Genomic DNA, 18,031 nt, shown 5'->3' on the forward strand with positions numbered 1-18,031 from the left:
CCTCTTGAGAAATTGATTGCCAAGTTGAATAAGCTGACTACTGTCAATATCGATGTTTCCATACAAATGAATAACGCCCAAATTTGAATTTACAACTTTCTGGAGATGTCTGTTACCTCATTATCGGTTAAGTCGATACTAAATAGATCTTTTGGAAGGATTAACTCATTTTCCTTCAACCAAGGACCTAGTTTATTATCTCCAAACTCGAGATTCTTTAGTTTTTCGAAGTTTTCGAAACTCCCAACTATACTCTGCATTCCGTTCAGCCCAAGAGCAACTGACTTGATACCCAACGGAAGTAGAGATGTGTCGAATTCTGTGATTGCATTATTCTCTAGATCTAAAGTTTCCAACTTTGGGCAATCGATCAACAATTTTCCTGGGGTAATGTTATTACCATAGAGTGAGAGATAAGTCAAGTTGGGAAATTCCAATTTAATACTTGAAGTTGTACCTATATCACCTTTACTAAGATACAACCTAGTCACAGATTTGGGAATGCTATCAAAGAAATTTTGAGAAAAAGTCTTTATCCCGGGTCCTGAGAAGATAAGCTCTCTCAAATTCTTAGGAAACTTAAAGTTCTCGCCCATTTCAGCAAAGCTAGTGTTGCTAAGTTTCAAGCTTATTAAGCTTTCAGGTAAAGAAAGAGCTTTTTTGTCCAATGGGCCCGGAAAGGCGTTATTGGACAAATTTAACGTATGGAGCTTCCTGAAATTTCTAACATTACACTGGCAAAGTCTATTGTATTCCAAAGATAAGTATCGCAAATTTGAAGAAGAGTGAATGAGGACAGATCCAAATGATTTTATTCTGTTATATCTCAATTCAATTCTAGTTAATTTCAATAGTTCGGGAATATTGGTATTTTTGATAGACGTTATTTTATTTGAGCTCAAATCCAAGTGTGATAATGATTTAGGGAAGCAGATTCCATCTATTGAACCAATATGCATATATGTGGCGCTCAAGGTTTGCAATGTGTCTGGAAATTGAATTCTTTGTTTAAAGTTATCAAACTCTCCAAATCAAACTCTCCAAACTTACGAAGTCGTAAATGCTTCAAAGTGGGAGGAAACTTCAAACTACTCTCAATCTTGATCGAGGTATTGTTAGCAAGTTCTAAATAGACCAAGTTAGATGGTAAGTGAACGTCACTATTCCAATTCATATATGTTTTGCCTTTAACCATTGAAAAGTGCTCTGGGTGAACTCTGCTGGCCTCAATTAAATTGCCAATATTTTGGCCTTCATTGGTGCTGAATACCATCTCTTGTAGTGAATCCGGATACTTTGTATTCATAAACGCCTCATAAACAGTAAATTTATTACCTCCAAGTACTTTAAGAGAACGCAATTGTTTAAAATGCTCCAACCCTTCTAGTTTTGTAATACAAGATTGAAATATATTCAAATCTTGTAACGTGGAAGGAAGCTTTACTTGATTTAGCGATGTAAACCATGCGTCATGGCATTCAAACAGAATCAAATTGGAAAGATGACTAAGTCTATGGAGGAGCCTCGATTGGGGAGATTTCCCATTGCAATAGTTAAATCAGTTAGCAGATCCGGGAGCTCTAGTTCTAAATCATTTGCACCTTCATACTCGAACAGCTTAGAAAGTACAAGTTTCTTCAAACAAGGGGGTAATGAACCCAAATCTTCCACTCCAATTGGAACCGCATACAAGGACAAACTTGATAGGTTAAACAAGTTTTTGAAGAAGTAGTCCACGTGCAGTATAGTTCCATAGCTAATTTCCAAATCTGTTAAATTCTGAGGAAAGGGGAACTTTGCACAGTTTTGAGAAGTAACGTCGGAGAGTTTCAACTTAGTTAAATTGAGAGAAAGCCTAAGTATTTTAAAGAGCCTTTCATCAAAGCTGAGGCTTGTGCTCTCTTCCTCTACCAAATCTTCTTCCGTTTCATCATACGAATTGTATGGTCTCTCGGTAACAAAGGTGTCGACACATACATGAATTTCCTTTACTTTATTCAAAAGAGAAGCATTCGTCTTGTTCAATTCAAGCAAGCACTGATCGTTTTCAAAAGAGATAGTTTCAGGTATAAAGCCAGGGTTCTGTGAAAGGAATGATTGGAACGCGATGTATGAATTGAAAGACGTCCCAAAATATTCCGACTTCTGCGAGGGAAACGGCTTGTATTATCTCCAAAGTTGTCCGCAATCAACAAAGCATCTACATCTTTCTCTTCATGTACAACATCTAGATAAGAAATATCCTCGGAATCTTCGTAATCCAAATAGCATATGTAAATATGACGGTAAAGTGAGTTGAAAGCAAAGGGTTTTAAGAACAACGAGGTAACTAGGATCGTTTGGAGATCTCGGTGAGGAAGTAAATCCGCGATTTTCTGACATATTTCAGGTGGGAAAGCTGACATCTTTGTCAAGGAAGCATTCATGCTAGACATTATAAATGCCTCAGATAGAGTTTTCTTGAATTCTTCACTCTACTGTGGTTAGGTATCAAAAGACGCGTCTTTCGTGGATTCAGTGATTATATCCTTACAAAAGAATCCGTTAAAGTAAGCTGTCTTCGAGGATTAAGTTGATTTAATGGAGTGCCGTCCATAAAGAATCAGTAGTATCGCTCAGCGCAGATTGGTGTTTTCGAAGAGTATAGTGCCATTCCAATTACAGGGTGCCAAGAAAAACATGTCGTCAATTTTCATACTTTGATACTTTGATACTATTGATTTTATGGGTAGTAGTTAGTGGTCTTCACAAATTTAAAGAACGTAAAAGAGCCTGACATATCAGCCAGAGCCATCGAAATTGGAGATATTAGTTTAACAGGTCGGACTAAGGAAACTTATTGATAATGGGTTTTTACATGTGGCTGCAATCTTACGCCTCGCCTACATTACCACTAACGAACAATGTTTCTGTATTTGGTTGTAGATCAAGACAAGTAGGGCTACTATTAGTTTGGCCAAAAAGATGATTGTTGCAACATTGTAGTTCTAGGTCACATCAAAGAATGATTGGACTTGTTTTTTCGAGCTCTCAAAACTTCTAGAGTCATGGGATTTATCATTTTGCAGCCAAAGTTGTTTGGTTTCAAATTTTTGCACCCGATTTATTTCCAGATATATCTCTCGTTTGAAAGACTAGCGTCTACTTCTCATGTAATGTCTGAGCAATCTACTATGCTTTTCTGTGATGCTAAGGAGTGACCTGCAAAAATTGAACTTACAAAGCTTTAGTCATGGTTAGTAGTAGCCATAGAGTTATTTTTCACAAAATGACTTAGCCACTTTTTCCATTATTTTAAGACAGTCAAGTGTTTGGAGGTCACTTTGTTACACTCAAGATCGCTCATTCAATTAACCATAGAACCATAAAGTTTAGCATGACAAGATTAGAGATTTATCTCTTTTTCTCATATTCAGTCTCTCCTTCACTCCACAATCCAAAGTACGGTGAACTCCACGTTGCTCTGCAACTTTTACGAATTTAGATGGTCTCAAAGAAAAGAAAGAAGAACCAAAAGGGGGAATGAACGTGAAAAAGAGTTTTAGTAGAGGTATATTAACGTTTGTTTTCGAAGGGGTATATCTTCTTCCTAGTTCAGTAAACGAAATAAAGTGAAAAGAGAAATACTGTGTGATAGTGAACAGTACAGAGTTTACAGAGTTTAAACAGAGAGATTTTTTTTTTTTTTTTTTTTTTTTTTTTGAAGGGGTATATCTTTATTCCTAACTAACTAAACGAATAGAGAGATAAGAGAAAGACAGTGTGATAGTGATCAGTACAGAGAGAGAAATCCGAATTTTTGGGTCGTGTGATTTTTATCACGTGGTTTGGATAGTACTACACTATTTGATTCGAAAATGAATTGGCTTTTTGTCTATTTGGCACATTCGCCAATGACTTTTCTCGTAGCGTTTCGCGTTTACCCGTTTACAAAAGGAAACATTTGTGTTTCTCAAACACGGGTGGGAAATTCGGTGATTCTCCCCATCCAAGTTAGCGAGACTTCTCGCTAATTAACAGACCGCTCCTGAGAGTTCCTGGCGTGCAAACGCTGGGCGGTGCCATCAGAAATCAAAACGGTGAAACCTTCGGGTGCCGCTGTTATGGGAAGGCACTGCGGATGGTTGGTCCTTCAACATTGAGGAGGGACTATTGAGTGCAATATGCGGACTTGGTCTATGGCCAAGCACCCGATACCGATCATCGTTATGAGTTAGGTTCTTCGTTTTTTTTCTACTGTTAGTTAATTGTTATTGAGAAGAAGTCTTTTTTTTTTGCAGTAATTAGTGAGGCTGTTAGACACTTGTACAACTGGACAAGATGTAAAACTATAAGCACCAACAAATGGTATAGTCAGATTCAGAACTAGCAAACACAAACACGATTGCTGATGACGTTTGGATTAAAACTGCAGCTCACCTAATATAGCAAACAACCTCTTCTCTCCTCCCCCACTATATAGAAGATAACTGCTCTATCCTCTACTGGAAAACTTTCTCTTTCTCGTAGTGAGGCAATCCTCCCAGCTTTCGCACGGATCCTGGCGACAGCTCTCACAACCAAAACAAATTAGGAGAACCAAAATAACGAGATGATGCCATAAAGAAAGGTTAGCCATTTGCTTGGAGTTGACCTGCTCATGTAACTATACGTCCTTGATGAAAATATACAAAATGATAGTTGCTAGTATACGGAGAATCTTTGCTTCGTTCCGGACTGAGGAAGAAGAGAGATTGTATTCGAGAAAAGCGTTCTTCAACCTCTTAGGCTTCTTGGGTTCATGTGTTATCTTCTCATTTGTAGCCCAAAGGCTCTCCCGTCAACCCAGAGAAATAGCTCATATTGCAAGAGCCAATGCATTGATAAGAGCTATTCAAACATGAGCTCAAGTAAGAGCTCAAGAAAGAGCTGAAACTCACCAAAAATCCATGACATAGCAGTATCCAGCAAATAGCTTCATGTTGTTGGTACCACCGATGCATACTTCACTAGCGACAAACAAGCATAGATAGAATATTAGTCCTTAACCAGCGTGTAGCCTGGTTATGTTGATGCCAATATAGAGACTCTCCCCGTCGAGAATGACGGTAGTCCAAATAATGAGAAAATAATGATTCTGAAAGTATCAAACATATATGTACAAGTAATACACAGCTAAATTTAAAGAGTGTAGGGAACGTATGTTAATACATGACCCAGGGTTCGTGAAGAATCGTCAAACAAACGAAAAGAAAGGTTATAATAAGAAATGGACGACTAATTATAAGATACTATTAACCTTAAGGTCATTTCTACTCGAGTAATAAGCCTCAATGTAGGTGGAACCTTTCTAATAAGGTAGGGCCATTGGCCCAGCGTAAGAGCTGGAATTGTTTGATGTCTTTTAAGAATTTCTTCCTGAAGGAGGAATAATGTTCTTCTAATGTACATGTACGTTGACTTCGAAGTCTGTCTGAGCGTTGCCATAATTTCAGCTGTAGTCTTGAGATTGGAGAGCCAAATCAGAATAAATATGATGATAGATTTTTCGATCGATACTCCTCTCGTCGTAGCTTTACTTTAGTTTTTTTATTTTTAGTTCTTCAACAACACTTCCTTGGCCATTTCGTAAGCAGTCCAAGAGATCGCAGTACTAGGAATGTTGAAAATGATTCTTGGTTTCCATCCCTTTACGAACATGGAAATACCACCTTGTTTGTATAATGCTGTGGCAGCACTTTTGAATCCATTGACATTTCTTAAAACTTCGTTTTGTGATATACCTCTGGTCTGCAATGCTGTCTTGATACAGTCAAATGGATTGGTTAAAGCAGCAGCAATACCACCGGCAATACCACCACTGACACAATGTAAATATGGGTTGTAGCTGTGGCTAGGATTCAATACTGATGAGAAATACTCGTAGAATCCAAAATTCAATGCAGCAAAGGGTATGTTGGTGAACAATGTGGTAGGATATGAAATATAGAATGCTGTTATTCCCTCGGCCTTGTATATTTGGCCAGCGGTTTGTAAGAGTTTGACCGAGGTCGACTTCCCTCCTGTTGCTGCTACGCTGGAGCCAGCTTGCATTCTCTGCTTCAACACATCAAAGGGAGTCATCAAAGCGTCAGAAGCAGTGGTGGCAGCAATACCAGCACACGAGGCGATCAACGGATGGTTTTCGTCGGTGACGATTCTATTAGAGTGTGGAGAGCTGGTCAAACGGTTGACTAAAAGAGTCTTGGACGCCTCAAACACAGAGAAGTACACGGCGTGGGCTGGACCAGCACCAAGAACAACAGAGGATACACCTCTCCATAATGCATAGGCTCCTTCGCTCGAACTGATTTTAGAGATGGCCAGGACAACAGAACGGGAGAGTTCTTGCTTGGACGAAGCTATTTGCATTCTTGTCTTTAAAGAGTCTATTGGGAACATCACTGTATGTTCCATGATACCGGCAAAGGCACCGGCGGTTAAATGAGCTGCGAGAGAAGCATCATCTGGTAAGGCCTCATAATCTATCTCAATGGCCTCTTTCGGTAAAAATTGGATTTGGTGTTCCATGGTGGATGTTTGTAGATGGGCGATGGTGTCTGAAATGAAATAAGGACTGAGTCTATTGAGCCTCGATGAATGGTGCACGAAAATAGTCTTCTACTGGAATTGGGAGCTTGTAGAACTTGGTGCGGTTATATTAGCAATATCTACCGACTTCTATGAATCCAGATTAACTCTTGTGGTTGTGGAGTGGTTGCTGTCCGTAAGAATAACTGTAACAACTCGAAGAAACGACGACTTTCACAGTGTAATTTAATTTAGCGGGAATGAAAAATGTCCTTTGGTGAAAAAAAAAATTTTCCGGTGGAAGACCAAATGTTATACACTGATTAGGGTAGAAGATGTTGGGGTATGAACTTTATGGGCAGAAAGATCAATGGGACTGTTGTTACGGATGGATAAAGTGATGTGGGTGAATTTGGACCGGATTGAAGTAATTATGGTGGAGATACTTCGGTATTTAATATGCTCAGTATTAGCTTCGTCGGGGCCGTCTGAGAAGTCGATAAGGAACACGAGGAAATGGGGCTGGAGAGGTGTTCTGAGGGGAAGAAGTTGGGACAGAAAGGTAACTTCTGGGTTGTGGAGCGAGTCCTGGTGGGATATGGCTCGGTAGCAGTTATTAGCTTTCTCAGGAGAAAATTGAGCACTTTCAACTAGGTGTTCCTTAGACTGTAACAATGAAGTCAGTGGAGAATTGGGGTACCTTAAGTATGTTATGAGATTGAGATACCGAGAAGGTTAGTGGGGTCCTGTATGAATTTTTCTTTGGCGAGCCAGCGGAAGTAGCTCCAGGAGTGATGTAAGAAACGAGATAGGGTACGGGAGGTCAGAAGAGAAGAAAGAGGCAATGACTTTTTGGAGTTAAAAATGGAAGTACCAAAGGATTTGAACCTTTTTTGTTGGTGCCTTGATTTGAATGGCTTTTACCCGCCGCTCCAATTTGTATTAGAGAGTAGTAGTTTTAATAGCATGAAGGGGCATTAGCAAGGAAATTGCACGCAAGCCGATCTCCGGTAACGAGCAAAATGAACTGGGACAAGGCTGCAAGATGGGGGAAGTACTGCAAAACGAGTCAGCCGGATTGAAATTGAGATTCTCCACTGATGCTATGTTTGGTCATTATCTTTGCATTAAGGAAAAGGAGGGGCTTTTCGTGCTCTGTCTCAATTGCTGATTAAAGTTAGAGTTTTAATGCTACTGCTACAAACATTGCTGTCTCAATACCCTACTCGCTCTGGAACACTACATGGCTTTCGTCGCTGTGCATTTGGTTCCGCAGCGTGGATTTTTGCATCAAGAGCAATTTTTCACATGAGCACTGTACGAGAGTCATCCTAAATAAGATGACAGCAAAGAATCGCAGAACAGAACAAAAGTTTCGAGCAAACCTGTCACTAGGGTTATACATAGCAGGATTCCCTGAGTTTCATGCATTGACCTGCCGAAATCCGTTCGTCATACCAAACGCCGTCACTGCTTCTGACTAATGCCCTAGCCCTCCATTCATTCTTCACGGTCTTCCAGTCGGCCTCGATAAGCCAGGTGCCGGACTGTTTGTGTGGGACACATCCCAATTAGTAAACCCGATCTACGGACTAGACCAATTTGCGTTATGTAGAGCAAGACTTTACAACTACAAGAGAAATGGTGGTGGTGGTTATGGTGTGGTAACAGTGTGGTGAAAATTGGTCATTAATAACCCCACACACACGGTTTTTCGCATGATGCGATCTAATTTTTGCAACGATGATGTCTTCTATAAGTGGTTAAATGGAGCTCTTCTTTCTCAGTACGGCTCTATCAGTGGCTGTTCTCATAGTTGGCTGTGAAAAATCGATGTCATGCGCTTACAAAGAAGTTGCATTTTGCATTTTGCAATTTATTATACGAGTTCACATATAATAGAGATCTGTGAATTGCTGCCTGGATCATTGTGGTTTTACGAATTGCAGAGGAAACTTGGAATGTACTTGCTATAATTGTGTTTTCTGAATGTATTAACAATGGAGGGTTCTCTATGAACATTTTTCTTTATATATTAAGCCCTTTTGTATTTTGCAATCTTCTATGTATTACGCTTTCTTCACCAAGGGCTCTGCCTTGATCTCCAAGTTATATTGCTCTGGAACAATTGTCTTCACCTTACCAGTGTACAAGTACTCTAATACATTCTCAGCAACAAATTCTTCCATGTTCTTAATAGCTTCGAAGGCATGCGTACCCATGTGAGGTAAACTGACCACATTTGGTAAATTGTACAACTCCTTTGGCACCTCAGGCTCAAACTCAAAAACATCAGAACCGAATGATCCAACCTTTCCATTCTTTAATTCCACTATTAATTCCTGTTCGTTGATAATTGCTCCTCTTGCAGTGTTAATCAAAATGACTCCGTCTTTCATCTTGGAAATGACCTCCTTGTTGATGCTGTGGTGAGTTTTGGGGTTCAATGGAATACTGATTAAGATAATGTCACTCGATGAAATTAACTCATCGAATGAGACGTATTCAGTATCTTGTTCCAAATCCTTTGATAATCTCGATCTGTTGTGGTAAATGATCTTCTGGAAGCCAAATGGCTTCAAACGATCGCGAATAGCACGTCCGATTCCTCCCATTCCCAAAATTCCAACTACTTGGCTTTCTGGTAAACGACCTAATGGTGCTCCTCCACACTTCCCGATTGGCCATTTTCCTTCCACAAGCAAGTTGTGTCCAATTTGGTAATTTCTCAATGTGGACAAGAGCAAGAATACAGCTGTGTCTGCTGTTGGTGCTTCTACCGGAATTGTCACGTTTGAAACTTGTATGTTTCTCTTAGAAAATGGTTCAGGATCTATCTGATCATATCCTGCTCCATTGTGGCTCACCGACTTAACACTTGGAGGCAAATGAGATGCGAGTTCCTCGTCGAAACGGCCGGTTTGCTTGACACTGGCAAAGGTTCTGGCAATGTTGGTGATGTCACTGTACTTAGTTTTCAAATCCTCAAAGAATTCATCTCTGTTTTGGGATGTGCAATCGATCACTTCGGCCACTTTGGCGACTTCGTCCCATTTGGCTTGTGCAAATTCGATCTTACCCAATCTCAATACCTTAGGTTTCACAGCGGAAGACGTAGTCATTTTGGAGGTTGAAAAAGCTAAACGACCTAATTTCTTGAATTGCGAGATCCTTAGCATCTAAAAGAACTCCGCGATATCCAATTAATAGTATGGGACTTGCCTTCTTTATATAGAAAACCTACAAATTGAATCGATAAGAATGGTTGCTGAAGGTAGAACCGACCGTATCTGGGGTCAAATCCGAGGGATGGTGAAATGCTCCCCCGCGATTTTTCATTGTGGAGGATCCGGAGAGATCATAGTCGATAGCACTTGGAGTACATTGATAGAGACACTTGGGATACTGTGAAAGTTCGGGGAAGTTTGTGATCACTGGCTTAGGTATGATTTTAGGCTTCGTAGTTGATAATGTAGCTGGTTTGATAGCGAACTTTTACAGAAGTAGGTTAGAATTACTGATATTTGAATCATTGTGGTTCGGAACAAACCTCATTTCCAATGTAATTCTGGTACCGTTTCCTTTTTCTGAAGTCTTCTGGTTGCACATTGTACAAACACCGAAGATAGCCTATATGAGGGGCGGTTGGAACCAGTGCTCTTCTTAGTTATGGATACGATTTCCGAGACAGTTCCCCCGTAAGTTGGGTAAATGGGAAGATGGAGGCAGGTTGTTGGAGTGTGGTGGGGGATCAAACGTGGGGGATCCTGTGGGGGATCTCATTTAGTTGCAAAAGTGAACAGTGCTATGAATGCCTACTGGTTTCTTATTACTTGCAACCTTGATGCAAAATGTGGTATATAGTTGGGGGACTTATACACCTCTATTACAGAAATGATGGTATGTTATGCTTTTATAGTATTTTAGTATTATTGTATGAATCGTGTATAAAGATTATAGGAAATTCAAACGTTTGACTAACATTTTGTGCTGCTTGGCGTGGGAAAACTAAATCACCAAGTTTGGACCATGGTACTTGAAGTCATTGGTCTTTACCGCTTCTGCTGATGCATCCTTCTTGAACTCTCTCTTAGGGAATCCCTTAAAAGACTTAGCGTAAGTAGCCACAGAGTGGGCAATCAATTTGGTGTTGGCAACCCAAGCGTCGTAGTCTGGGTTGGACAAATCATCACAAAGTTGATGGTAACATGGATCAAACCACTTTCCAGCTGAACCACCAAACTTTTCTTGGCCCTCTGGTGTCTTGACACCTTCAGCTCCGGTAGCAATTCCACCAGCTGGAATACCATTGTTGATGAAGCCTACATAATCGGATCTGCCATCGAAAGGAACCAAAGTGTAGTTGAAGCCATGACTAGTGTACCAATCAATGTATAAGTCTTTTAAGTCACCAGATCCATTTGGATGATCTTTATTGTTAGCGTCATAAACCTCGTATTCGTAGTTTGGAGAAGCCATCATGTCGTAGTCCATGAATAATCTGAGCTTAGCGTTTTCCTCTGGAGACAAGGAGTTGGCATAGTAGTCCGAGCCGAGCAATCCTTCTTCTTCGGCAGCCCACCAGGCAAATCTAACAGCATTGTTGATCTTGAACTTGGTCAAGTACTTGGCAACTTCCAACAATGAAATAGTTCCAGAACCATCATCATTGATACCTGGGCCTTCCGTGACCGAGTCAGAGTGAGCTCCTAAAGATACAACGTTGTTGTGGTCACCGAATCTCGTCTCAGCAACAACATTTAATGTGGTAATATTCTTAACGTAAGAGTCTACATACAATGTAGTCTCAAATTCGTGGTGTGGGTCCTTCTTCAATGCGTGAATGAAGGCTTTTGCATCCTTCTCGGCAATGGAAACAGTTGCAATTTCCTTACCTGTTGGAGTACCCAAGGTGCCATGTAATGGCTCCTTATCATAGATGATTGCACCAACGGCACCCGCAAGACCAGCGTTAATAGACTTGTCTCCGAAAGCACATTCACCTCTTTCAATTAAGACGATATTACCTGTAGAGAACTTAGGGAAGTCATCCAACGAGCAGCCGTAGCTTTTCACTAAGACCAAGTTACCATGAACTGGTCTTCCATCAGGAGTTGGAGGTGTCAAACTCAAGGCTTCCAAGGACTTTGGTTCAACACCATCGATCAATAACGAGTAAGAGTTGACCTTACCATCAACAGCGGTGAATGACTGGGTCTCAAAGGTGTAGTAGCCGCCGAGCTTTCTCAACTCGCTTTCAATGTAACGAACGGTACCCCAGTGACCAGGAGAGCCAATCACTCTAGTTGGGTGACCGTAAGGTCCAATTGAGCTTTTGGCGAGCTGGAATAATGTTTCGGCTCTTGCCTTTAATCCCTTCTGATTGACATATGCTTGCAATGCCTCAGTATCTATTTCGGGCAATTCATGGAAGGCTTCTTCCGATAACACGCTATCGTCGTTCGACACGCCAAACAAGCCCTCTAACAGGAACTTTTCGGCGAGGTCGCCAATACTCAACCCGCCGGCGACGTTCCATTGGAGCACTGATTGTTGAATGTCATTGAGATTCAACCCAAGTGGCAAAGCGTTGATAGCGGATAAGATAGCTAACGAGGTAGCCAAAGAAATAGTACCAAACTTCATGGTTATACTCTTGAAATATATGGTAGTTGGTATATCAAGTCAAAATTCTAGATTTTCACCCAATTGCCCGTCATATATTGATTGTCCACTAAAGAAACAGTGGCTTCTATTACCAGTCATCAGACCGTTTAGACCGTTTACGAGATACTCCTGGCGCAGAAGCCTAATTAGGAATAGAAGAACGCGCTACCATTGTTACAGATTAGCAACAGATTACTGCAAATACGGAAACTCGAGAGATTAAACAATGGAGCGCTGCTGATAAAAAGAATGCGGAATCGGTGCCGATGTAGGGAACGGGAGCGGGAGGTGGTTTATATGTTTTACTTGTTTTACTTGTCTTATTTGTAGTTTTGTATGAAAATAAAATTGTTTTCAGGTTTATGTTGTATGAATGTAGTGTGTTGTATGAAGGTATGTAACTATGCTGTATGAATTGTAACTATGTTGTATGAATGTGACTGTGTGTGTATGAATATAACTATGTATGTATGTATTATGTATGTTTTTATGTATGTATATTCGTATGTACGTCATAATTGTCTACCGCAGGAATTGAGTTACTCAGATTCAAATTTATTGCAGCTTCTGAAAGAAGTCTTTCACTTATTTGGGTGGATGGAGCTGCTAACCTTATAGATTTATGCAAGATTCTCACAATGTGCTGCCCATTCTGTTTGTGACATCAACAAATCCACCGTTTTAGAGCCGTGAGCTTCTGTGGGTTTGACTTGACGGCGCTAAATGACTAATTCCACGGTGAATTGTGGAATGGCGTTAGTTCCCTCACAATTGACATATTTTCCGTTTTTATTGACGTTTTTCTGTGGGGGGTCTATTGCAGATTCTTGTATTCCAGTCTTCTTATCACCTTGTTGTCACATTTGACTCTCCAATTGATAAAATATCCTCAATTGCTTCCAAGGCTCTCCCCCTTACTATCTAATTCCACACTCTCTCTAGTCTAGAACGTATATGTTACAAGTTATTATTCATCTATACACATCTATATTTTTCTTGCCATGCTTTTTTTATATGCTTCCCTTATCCTTAACGGGACTTCTTCTTAGTCTTCTTCTTCACGTGCATCCGCTGGTAATGGCCACCTGCTCCTCCATTACCAAAACCACTGAACTTGAATCCCCCTGAGCCTCCTTGGAAGAACTGCTGGAAAAAGTCCTGTCCTCCACCGTTAAAATTATTGTACATATGTTGCTGCTGACTCAGTTGCTGAGTTGTCGAGTTGGGATCATCTCCCCTGTCATAACGCTCTCTGAGCTCCTTATTTGAGAGAACTTCATACGCCTGGTTGATATCCTGCATTTTCTTTTCGATTTCCTCCGGTGTCAAGTCGTTCTTCTTGTACTTATCTGGGTGATACTTCAAAGTTTGCGCTCTGTAGGCCTTTTTGATAGTTTTCTCATCTGCATCTCTGCTAATATCAAGAACCTTGTAGTAATCATTTTCTGGGTGTTTCTGCACGTGTTGCTGCTGTTGTTGTTGTCTCTGTCTTTGCTGTTGTTGATGGAAATATTGTTGTTGCTGTTGCTGTTGTTGGTATTGTTGCTGCTGTTGCTGTTGTCTCATAACCTCTTCGATTTTCTGATATCTGTCAGTGAACAACTTTGTCTGTTTCACATTCTGATTATATTGATCCAATAAGATCTTAGCCTCATTGAACTTTTGCTTTTGTAAAAGAACATCAATCTCTGGAAGTCCTTTAGGTAAAAACTTCTCCACATCATTGATCGCTGAGCAGTATTTGACGGATTCTTTAATATTGTTTAATCGAATAAAAGACTCACATGATAACTTGTTTAAATCCTTTGCGAACTTCAAATCCTTCAATGCACTGTCTCCACCAGTTTGCTCTTTTAAGAATGTCTGGGCCCTATACATCAAATAGTCATAGTTATTCTTTACTGAGCCTGGTAAGGTTTTTAATTCCAATTTAGAAACCTTCAAATCCAGCTTGAACAAAAACTGGTTGACGAACTTAAAGTCGATGACTGGATCAATGAGCTCCTGGCTTAGTTGTGTTCCACCGTTTCCTTCAATAGTGACGTAATAGTGGCCAATCACGATAGAGTATTCCTCTAGAATCTTCAAAAAGTCCTGGAATTTCGTGAAGAACTTTGACATTCCTCCACATGGCTTGAACTCATTGTTGATACGTAAGCAGCCCTTAATATAATTTCTGGCGAGATCAAATTGGTTCTCAGTGAAAAGAATGTACTTTGAGACTGTCTCATACATTTGCAAGTTGGACAAAGGCTGGATTTTTATTAGTCTCTGAAGGTTATTAATTATCACTTTGCTTATTGGGAGCTTATCTCCATTAAGATCGAGTTGTTGGATAGGGTCCTTCTGGAACATGTTGAGAACAGCTCTATAATGCAACTCCTGAGCTTGGAAACTCAGCGGTGAAAGTGGTAAGACTTTCTCGTTAAGTAATAGTATACATTTGTCATATTCTTGCTTGGAGAAATGGTGCTCAGCTGCTTGAAATGAATTCTCCCACTCCTTTACTTTGTTGATTGTATCCTTGTCATCCTCTTCGTGTAAAATATCTTTCAATGATGAAATGTCACCCTTCTCGAATAGAAGTTCGATAAGCTTTATTCTGGCAGGTCTCTTGGTAGGATCAAGAATCAATGCCATTCTTAAATCGTCTATTGCTGCTACTTCCTTGTTCAAGTTTAACTCAATGAGAGCCTTTTTGAAGTAGAGTTGAGGAAGATAATCTCTTACTATGGCGTCAAGCTCGGGAACTGCCATAGCAGAGGAGTCCTGCTGCTGCTGAACGATGTCGTTTAGGACCCATTGGTACTCCTGAAGCACGTTTGACGTAGGGCCTTCTAGCGAGAATAGAGAGTCGACTTTCTCTATTCGTTGCAAGAGGCTTTTGCTATCTGTTGTGGTTGCAAGAGCGTACTGGATGCTTAGGAACGCCGGAACAGCCACGAAAAGATTCACAAATTTCATTTTGGTGGATTAAATCTAAATACCTCCTGAATTTCGGCAGTGCTAGTTCAATTTTTATACCTTCTTATTATACAACCAGTGATCAATTGAATCATACAACCTCTCATTCACCTGTAGCTTTTCACAGTAATTAGTTTTTGCTTGCGTGGACTTTCGCGGAGATCATAGTATTGACTGTGTGCAGTGCCGGTGCTCGATCGGAGAAGGGTGAAGAAAGCTGTAGAAGAGAGTAGAATGAAGGAGGGTGTAATAGGAGCCAAGAGTCATGGGGTTAGGTTTATGAAGAAGAGACTATGGAGGAGAAAAACACCAATAGTGGAAGTGGAATGTGGAGCAATGTTAGGGGTATGAAGGATAGTCGTAGAGACCATTCCTGTTAATGGATAATTGAGGAGTGGAGTGTAGGCTAAGAGATGGAAAGTAGTTGCAAAAAAAAAGGTATTGGCTACTGGAACATGAGTGCAGTCGGACCCATTTATATGATGATTTCTTTTTTGCATTCGGGGGGGTTGCTGGACCTTAATGGTGGGGGGCTATTTTAGTTATGGAACTTTTCTAAATGAACCATAACAGATTGGCTCACAATATGGCATTTGATGGAAGTAACGTATAGTAGACATTGTTGAAAATCACGTGACGATATTTGGATAGAAATGGCTGCGAATGTTGTATGTTGTATGTTTCAATAGATCCATTAGCTATTATGGAATGCGATACTATCAACACAATAGACCACCTGGAAAGTACTAGGGCACAAGAGGATGGCAGTTACAAAGCAAGAATCCATTTCCATACAATTTATTCCACTGATTCATTTTTTATTTTGAAAGTCATGCCATGTATGCTCTTTCTCTGCGTACTAATTCTACATTACAATCCAACTTGAAATGTTTTGATCTTATAAGATATATGCTACATATACTCCACCTCTCCGGTTTCCTTTGACTGTTTGCTTACTTGAATAATTTGGCCAAAGAAACAGCTCCCTCGTCATTCTTGGACATCACCTTAGCAACAGCTAATTCGAAGTCCTCTTGAGTGATATGGATTCTTCTCTCTCTCAAAGCGTACATACCGGCTTCGGTACAAACACCCTTTACATCGGCACCAGAGCATCCATTCATCTTCTCAGCAATTTTACGTAAGTCTATACCTCTTGTCAAGTTCATGGATCTAGAGTGAATCTTCAAAATATCCGTTCTGGCTGCTACAGTTGGTGCTGGGAATTCAATCTTTCTGTCGATTCTACCAGGTCTCAACAATGCTGGGTCCAAGATATCAAGTCTGTTAGTAGCCATGATGATCTTGATATCTTTGGAGCTCTCAAAACCATCCAACTGGTTCAAAAGCTCCAACATGGTACGCTGCACTTCTGAGTCTCCTCCAGAAGAACCCTCTACACGCGAGGAACCAATGGAATCTATCTCATCCATGAAGATGATGGATGGAGCGTGTTCTCTGGCCATGACGAACAACTCACGCACCATTCTGGAACCCTCTCCAATGTATTTTTGCACCAATTCAGAACCCGAAACTCTGATGAACTTGCATTCTGTGTGGTGTGCTACTGCTCTGGCCAAAAGGGTCTTACCGGTACCTGGTGGACCATAAAGAATAACACCCTTAGGTTGTGCGATACCCAAACTCTCGAATAACTCTGGGTGTTTAACGGGTAATTCTATCACCTCCTTGATCTCCTTGATTTGCTTGTCCAAACCACCAACCATATCGTATGTGGAGTCTGGAACTTTCTCCACCATCATCAATGAAACAAGTGGATCGACCTTATTTGGAAGGATCTTGTGGAGGTCGTAGGAGTCTGCCTTTAAGCAGACTCTGATGGAAGGAGTCAACTTCTTGATATCGATGTCTTTTGAAATGTTGACAATATATTTACCCTCTGGGTGGATCTTAACAAGAACTTTCTTCAAACCCATCACTTTGACTACTTCTCCCACGTAAGATCCTGGCTCCTGGAGAAGACGTAACTCATCCTTCAATTGGCGGACTTTATTGTTGAGTTTGTTACGTTGTGCCTCCAACCGTCTCAAGTTCTGCGTAGTGTGTTGTATCTTGATTTCGGTGTCTTGTATCTGCTGTTCGAAGTACGGTCTGATACCTCCCTCGTGCACGTAAGGCTTGTCAATTGAAACAACTGCCATTTTGTGAGTCTATGTGGATGGTTTCTTTCTGGAAATGGGTAGTGAACTGCTGACTTTAGCTTAGTCTATCAAAATCATCAACACTAATTAGCCGCTTACAACACCGATAAATTCGATGTTCGTTTGCCTCCGGAGTGTGTTCCTGTGTGTAAATGAAGTTGTTTTTTCCTGCGTGTGAGTGTTATATTTCACGTGATGTGAATGAAATTCTGGAACTGTCCATGGCTAGTGTGAGTGTGAGTGTATATTTAAGAAGAACATCACATTTAATAGATATCGTTTATTTATATTTATGTAGAGAAGTAAGTTGTCTTGATAAGTTTTGGTTAATGTAGAGTGATTTCATAATTATGCTAAACTGTTGTTGTCTTTTTTTATTCTCATGGATACTGCCCCTTTAATCTGACATAGCATTCATAGGCATTACTGATTTGACCTCTTCTTGTTAATTCGTACTATTCTTGTTGTCTGCAGTGTGAGGATCTGGTGCCACGGATTGTGTTGAAATATCAGTAGTGTGTAGAATCTATACCTTAGTGTGCAGTGTCTTGGTAAAGTTTATGGTGCTGTTGTTTAGTGCGTATGAGTGAGCCAGAGAGCATGAAATGAGACGTTCAAGGTAATGAAAGGGTTGATGAATACGTTCAATTAATGATATAAGATAAATGAAATTGGTATAATTGTCTCCA

General features: G+C 40.4%; 7 protein-coding genes across 7 annotated transcripts; 1 reads left to right on the top strand and 6 right to left on the bottom strand. All coding sequences in view use genetic code 12, as the record gives it.

Annotated features, from left to right (window-relative positions):
- Positions 1-89: 89 nt before the first annotated feature.
- On the bottom strand, positions 90-1,717 carry RJT20DRAFT_147825 (leucine-rich repeat domain-containing protein; the record flags this gene model as incomplete). Its single annotated transcript, XM_064918942.1, has 2 exons — positions 1,024-1,717; positions 90-988 (listed from the first exon to the last, which is right to left on the bottom strand). The coding sequence occupies exons 1-2, from the start codon at positions 1,304-1,306 to the stop codon at positions 90-92; spliced, it is 1,182 nt and encodes a 393-aa protein (XP_064775373.1). The 5' UTR covers positions 1,307-1,717.
- Positions 1,718-4,673: 2,956 nt separating this feature from the next.
- Positions 4,674-4,883, top strand: RJT20DRAFT_93784 (uncharacterized protein; the record flags this gene model as incomplete). The annotated part of the gene is made up of 1 exon (XM_064921500.1): positions 4,674-4,883. The coding sequence occupies one exon, from the start codon at positions 4,674-4,676 to the stop codon at positions 4,881-4,883; it is 210 nt and encodes a 69-aa protein (XP_064775374.1).
- Positions 4,884-5,228: 345 nt separating this feature from the next.
- Positions 5,229-6,734, bottom strand: MRS4 (Fe(2+) transporter). The gene has a single exon (XM_064919960.1). It carries the CDS (start codon positions 6,547-6,549, stop codon positions 5,575-5,577), a length of 975 nt encoding a protein of 324 aa, XP_064775375.1. The 5' UTR covers positions 6,550-6,734; the 3' UTR covers positions 5,229-5,574.
- Positions 6,735-8,618: 1,884 nt separating this feature from the next.
- IFM3 (Ifm3p) lies at positions 8,619-9,671 on the bottom strand (the record flags this gene model as incomplete). Its single annotated transcript, XM_064919246.1, has 1 exon — positions 8,619-9,671. One exon carries the CDS (start codon positions 9,669-9,671, stop codon positions 8,619-8,621), a length of 1,053 nt encoding a protein of 350 aa, XP_064775376.1.
- A 783-nt stretch (positions 9,672-10,454) lies between these two features.
- On the bottom strand, positions 10,455-12,195 carry APE3 (Ape3p; the record flags this gene model as incomplete). The annotated part of the gene is made up of 2 exons (XM_064915725.1): positions 10,455-12,001; positions 12,044-12,195. 2 exons carry the CDS (start codon positions 12,193-12,195, stop codon positions 10,558-10,560), a joined length of 1,596 nt encoding a protein of 531 aa, XP_064775377.1. The 3' UTR covers positions 10,455-10,557.
- Positions 12,196-13,039: 844 nt separating this feature from the next.
- Positions 13,040-15,311, bottom strand: JEM1 (Jem1p). Its single transcript, XM_064919961.1, has one exon. The coding sequence runs from the start codon at positions 15,178-15,180 to the stop codon at positions 13,246-13,248; it is 1,935 nt and encodes a 644-aa protein (XP_064775378.1). The 5' UTR covers positions 15,181-15,311; the 3' UTR covers positions 13,040-13,245.
- A 360-nt stretch (positions 15,312-15,671) lies between these two features.
- Positions 15,672-17,504, bottom strand: RPT6 (proteasome regulatory particle base subunit). Its single transcript, XM_064917019.1, has one exon. The coding sequence runs from the start codon at positions 17,340-17,342 to the stop codon at positions 16,134-16,136; it is 1,209 nt and encodes a 402-aa protein (XP_064775379.1). The 5' UTR covers positions 17,343-17,504; the 3' UTR covers positions 15,672-16,133.
- Between the last annotated feature and the right edge of the window lie 527 nt (positions 17,505-18,031).

This window comes from Scheffersomyces xylosifermentans, assembly GCF_036884685.1.
Source record: "Scheffersomyces xylosifermentans strain CBS 12540 chromosome Unknown RJT20scaffold_3, whole genome shotgun sequence".
Taxonomy (NCBI): Eukaryota; Fungi; Ascomycota; class Pichiomycetes; order Serinales; family Debaryomycetaceae; genus Scheffersomyces; species Scheffersomyces xylosifermentans.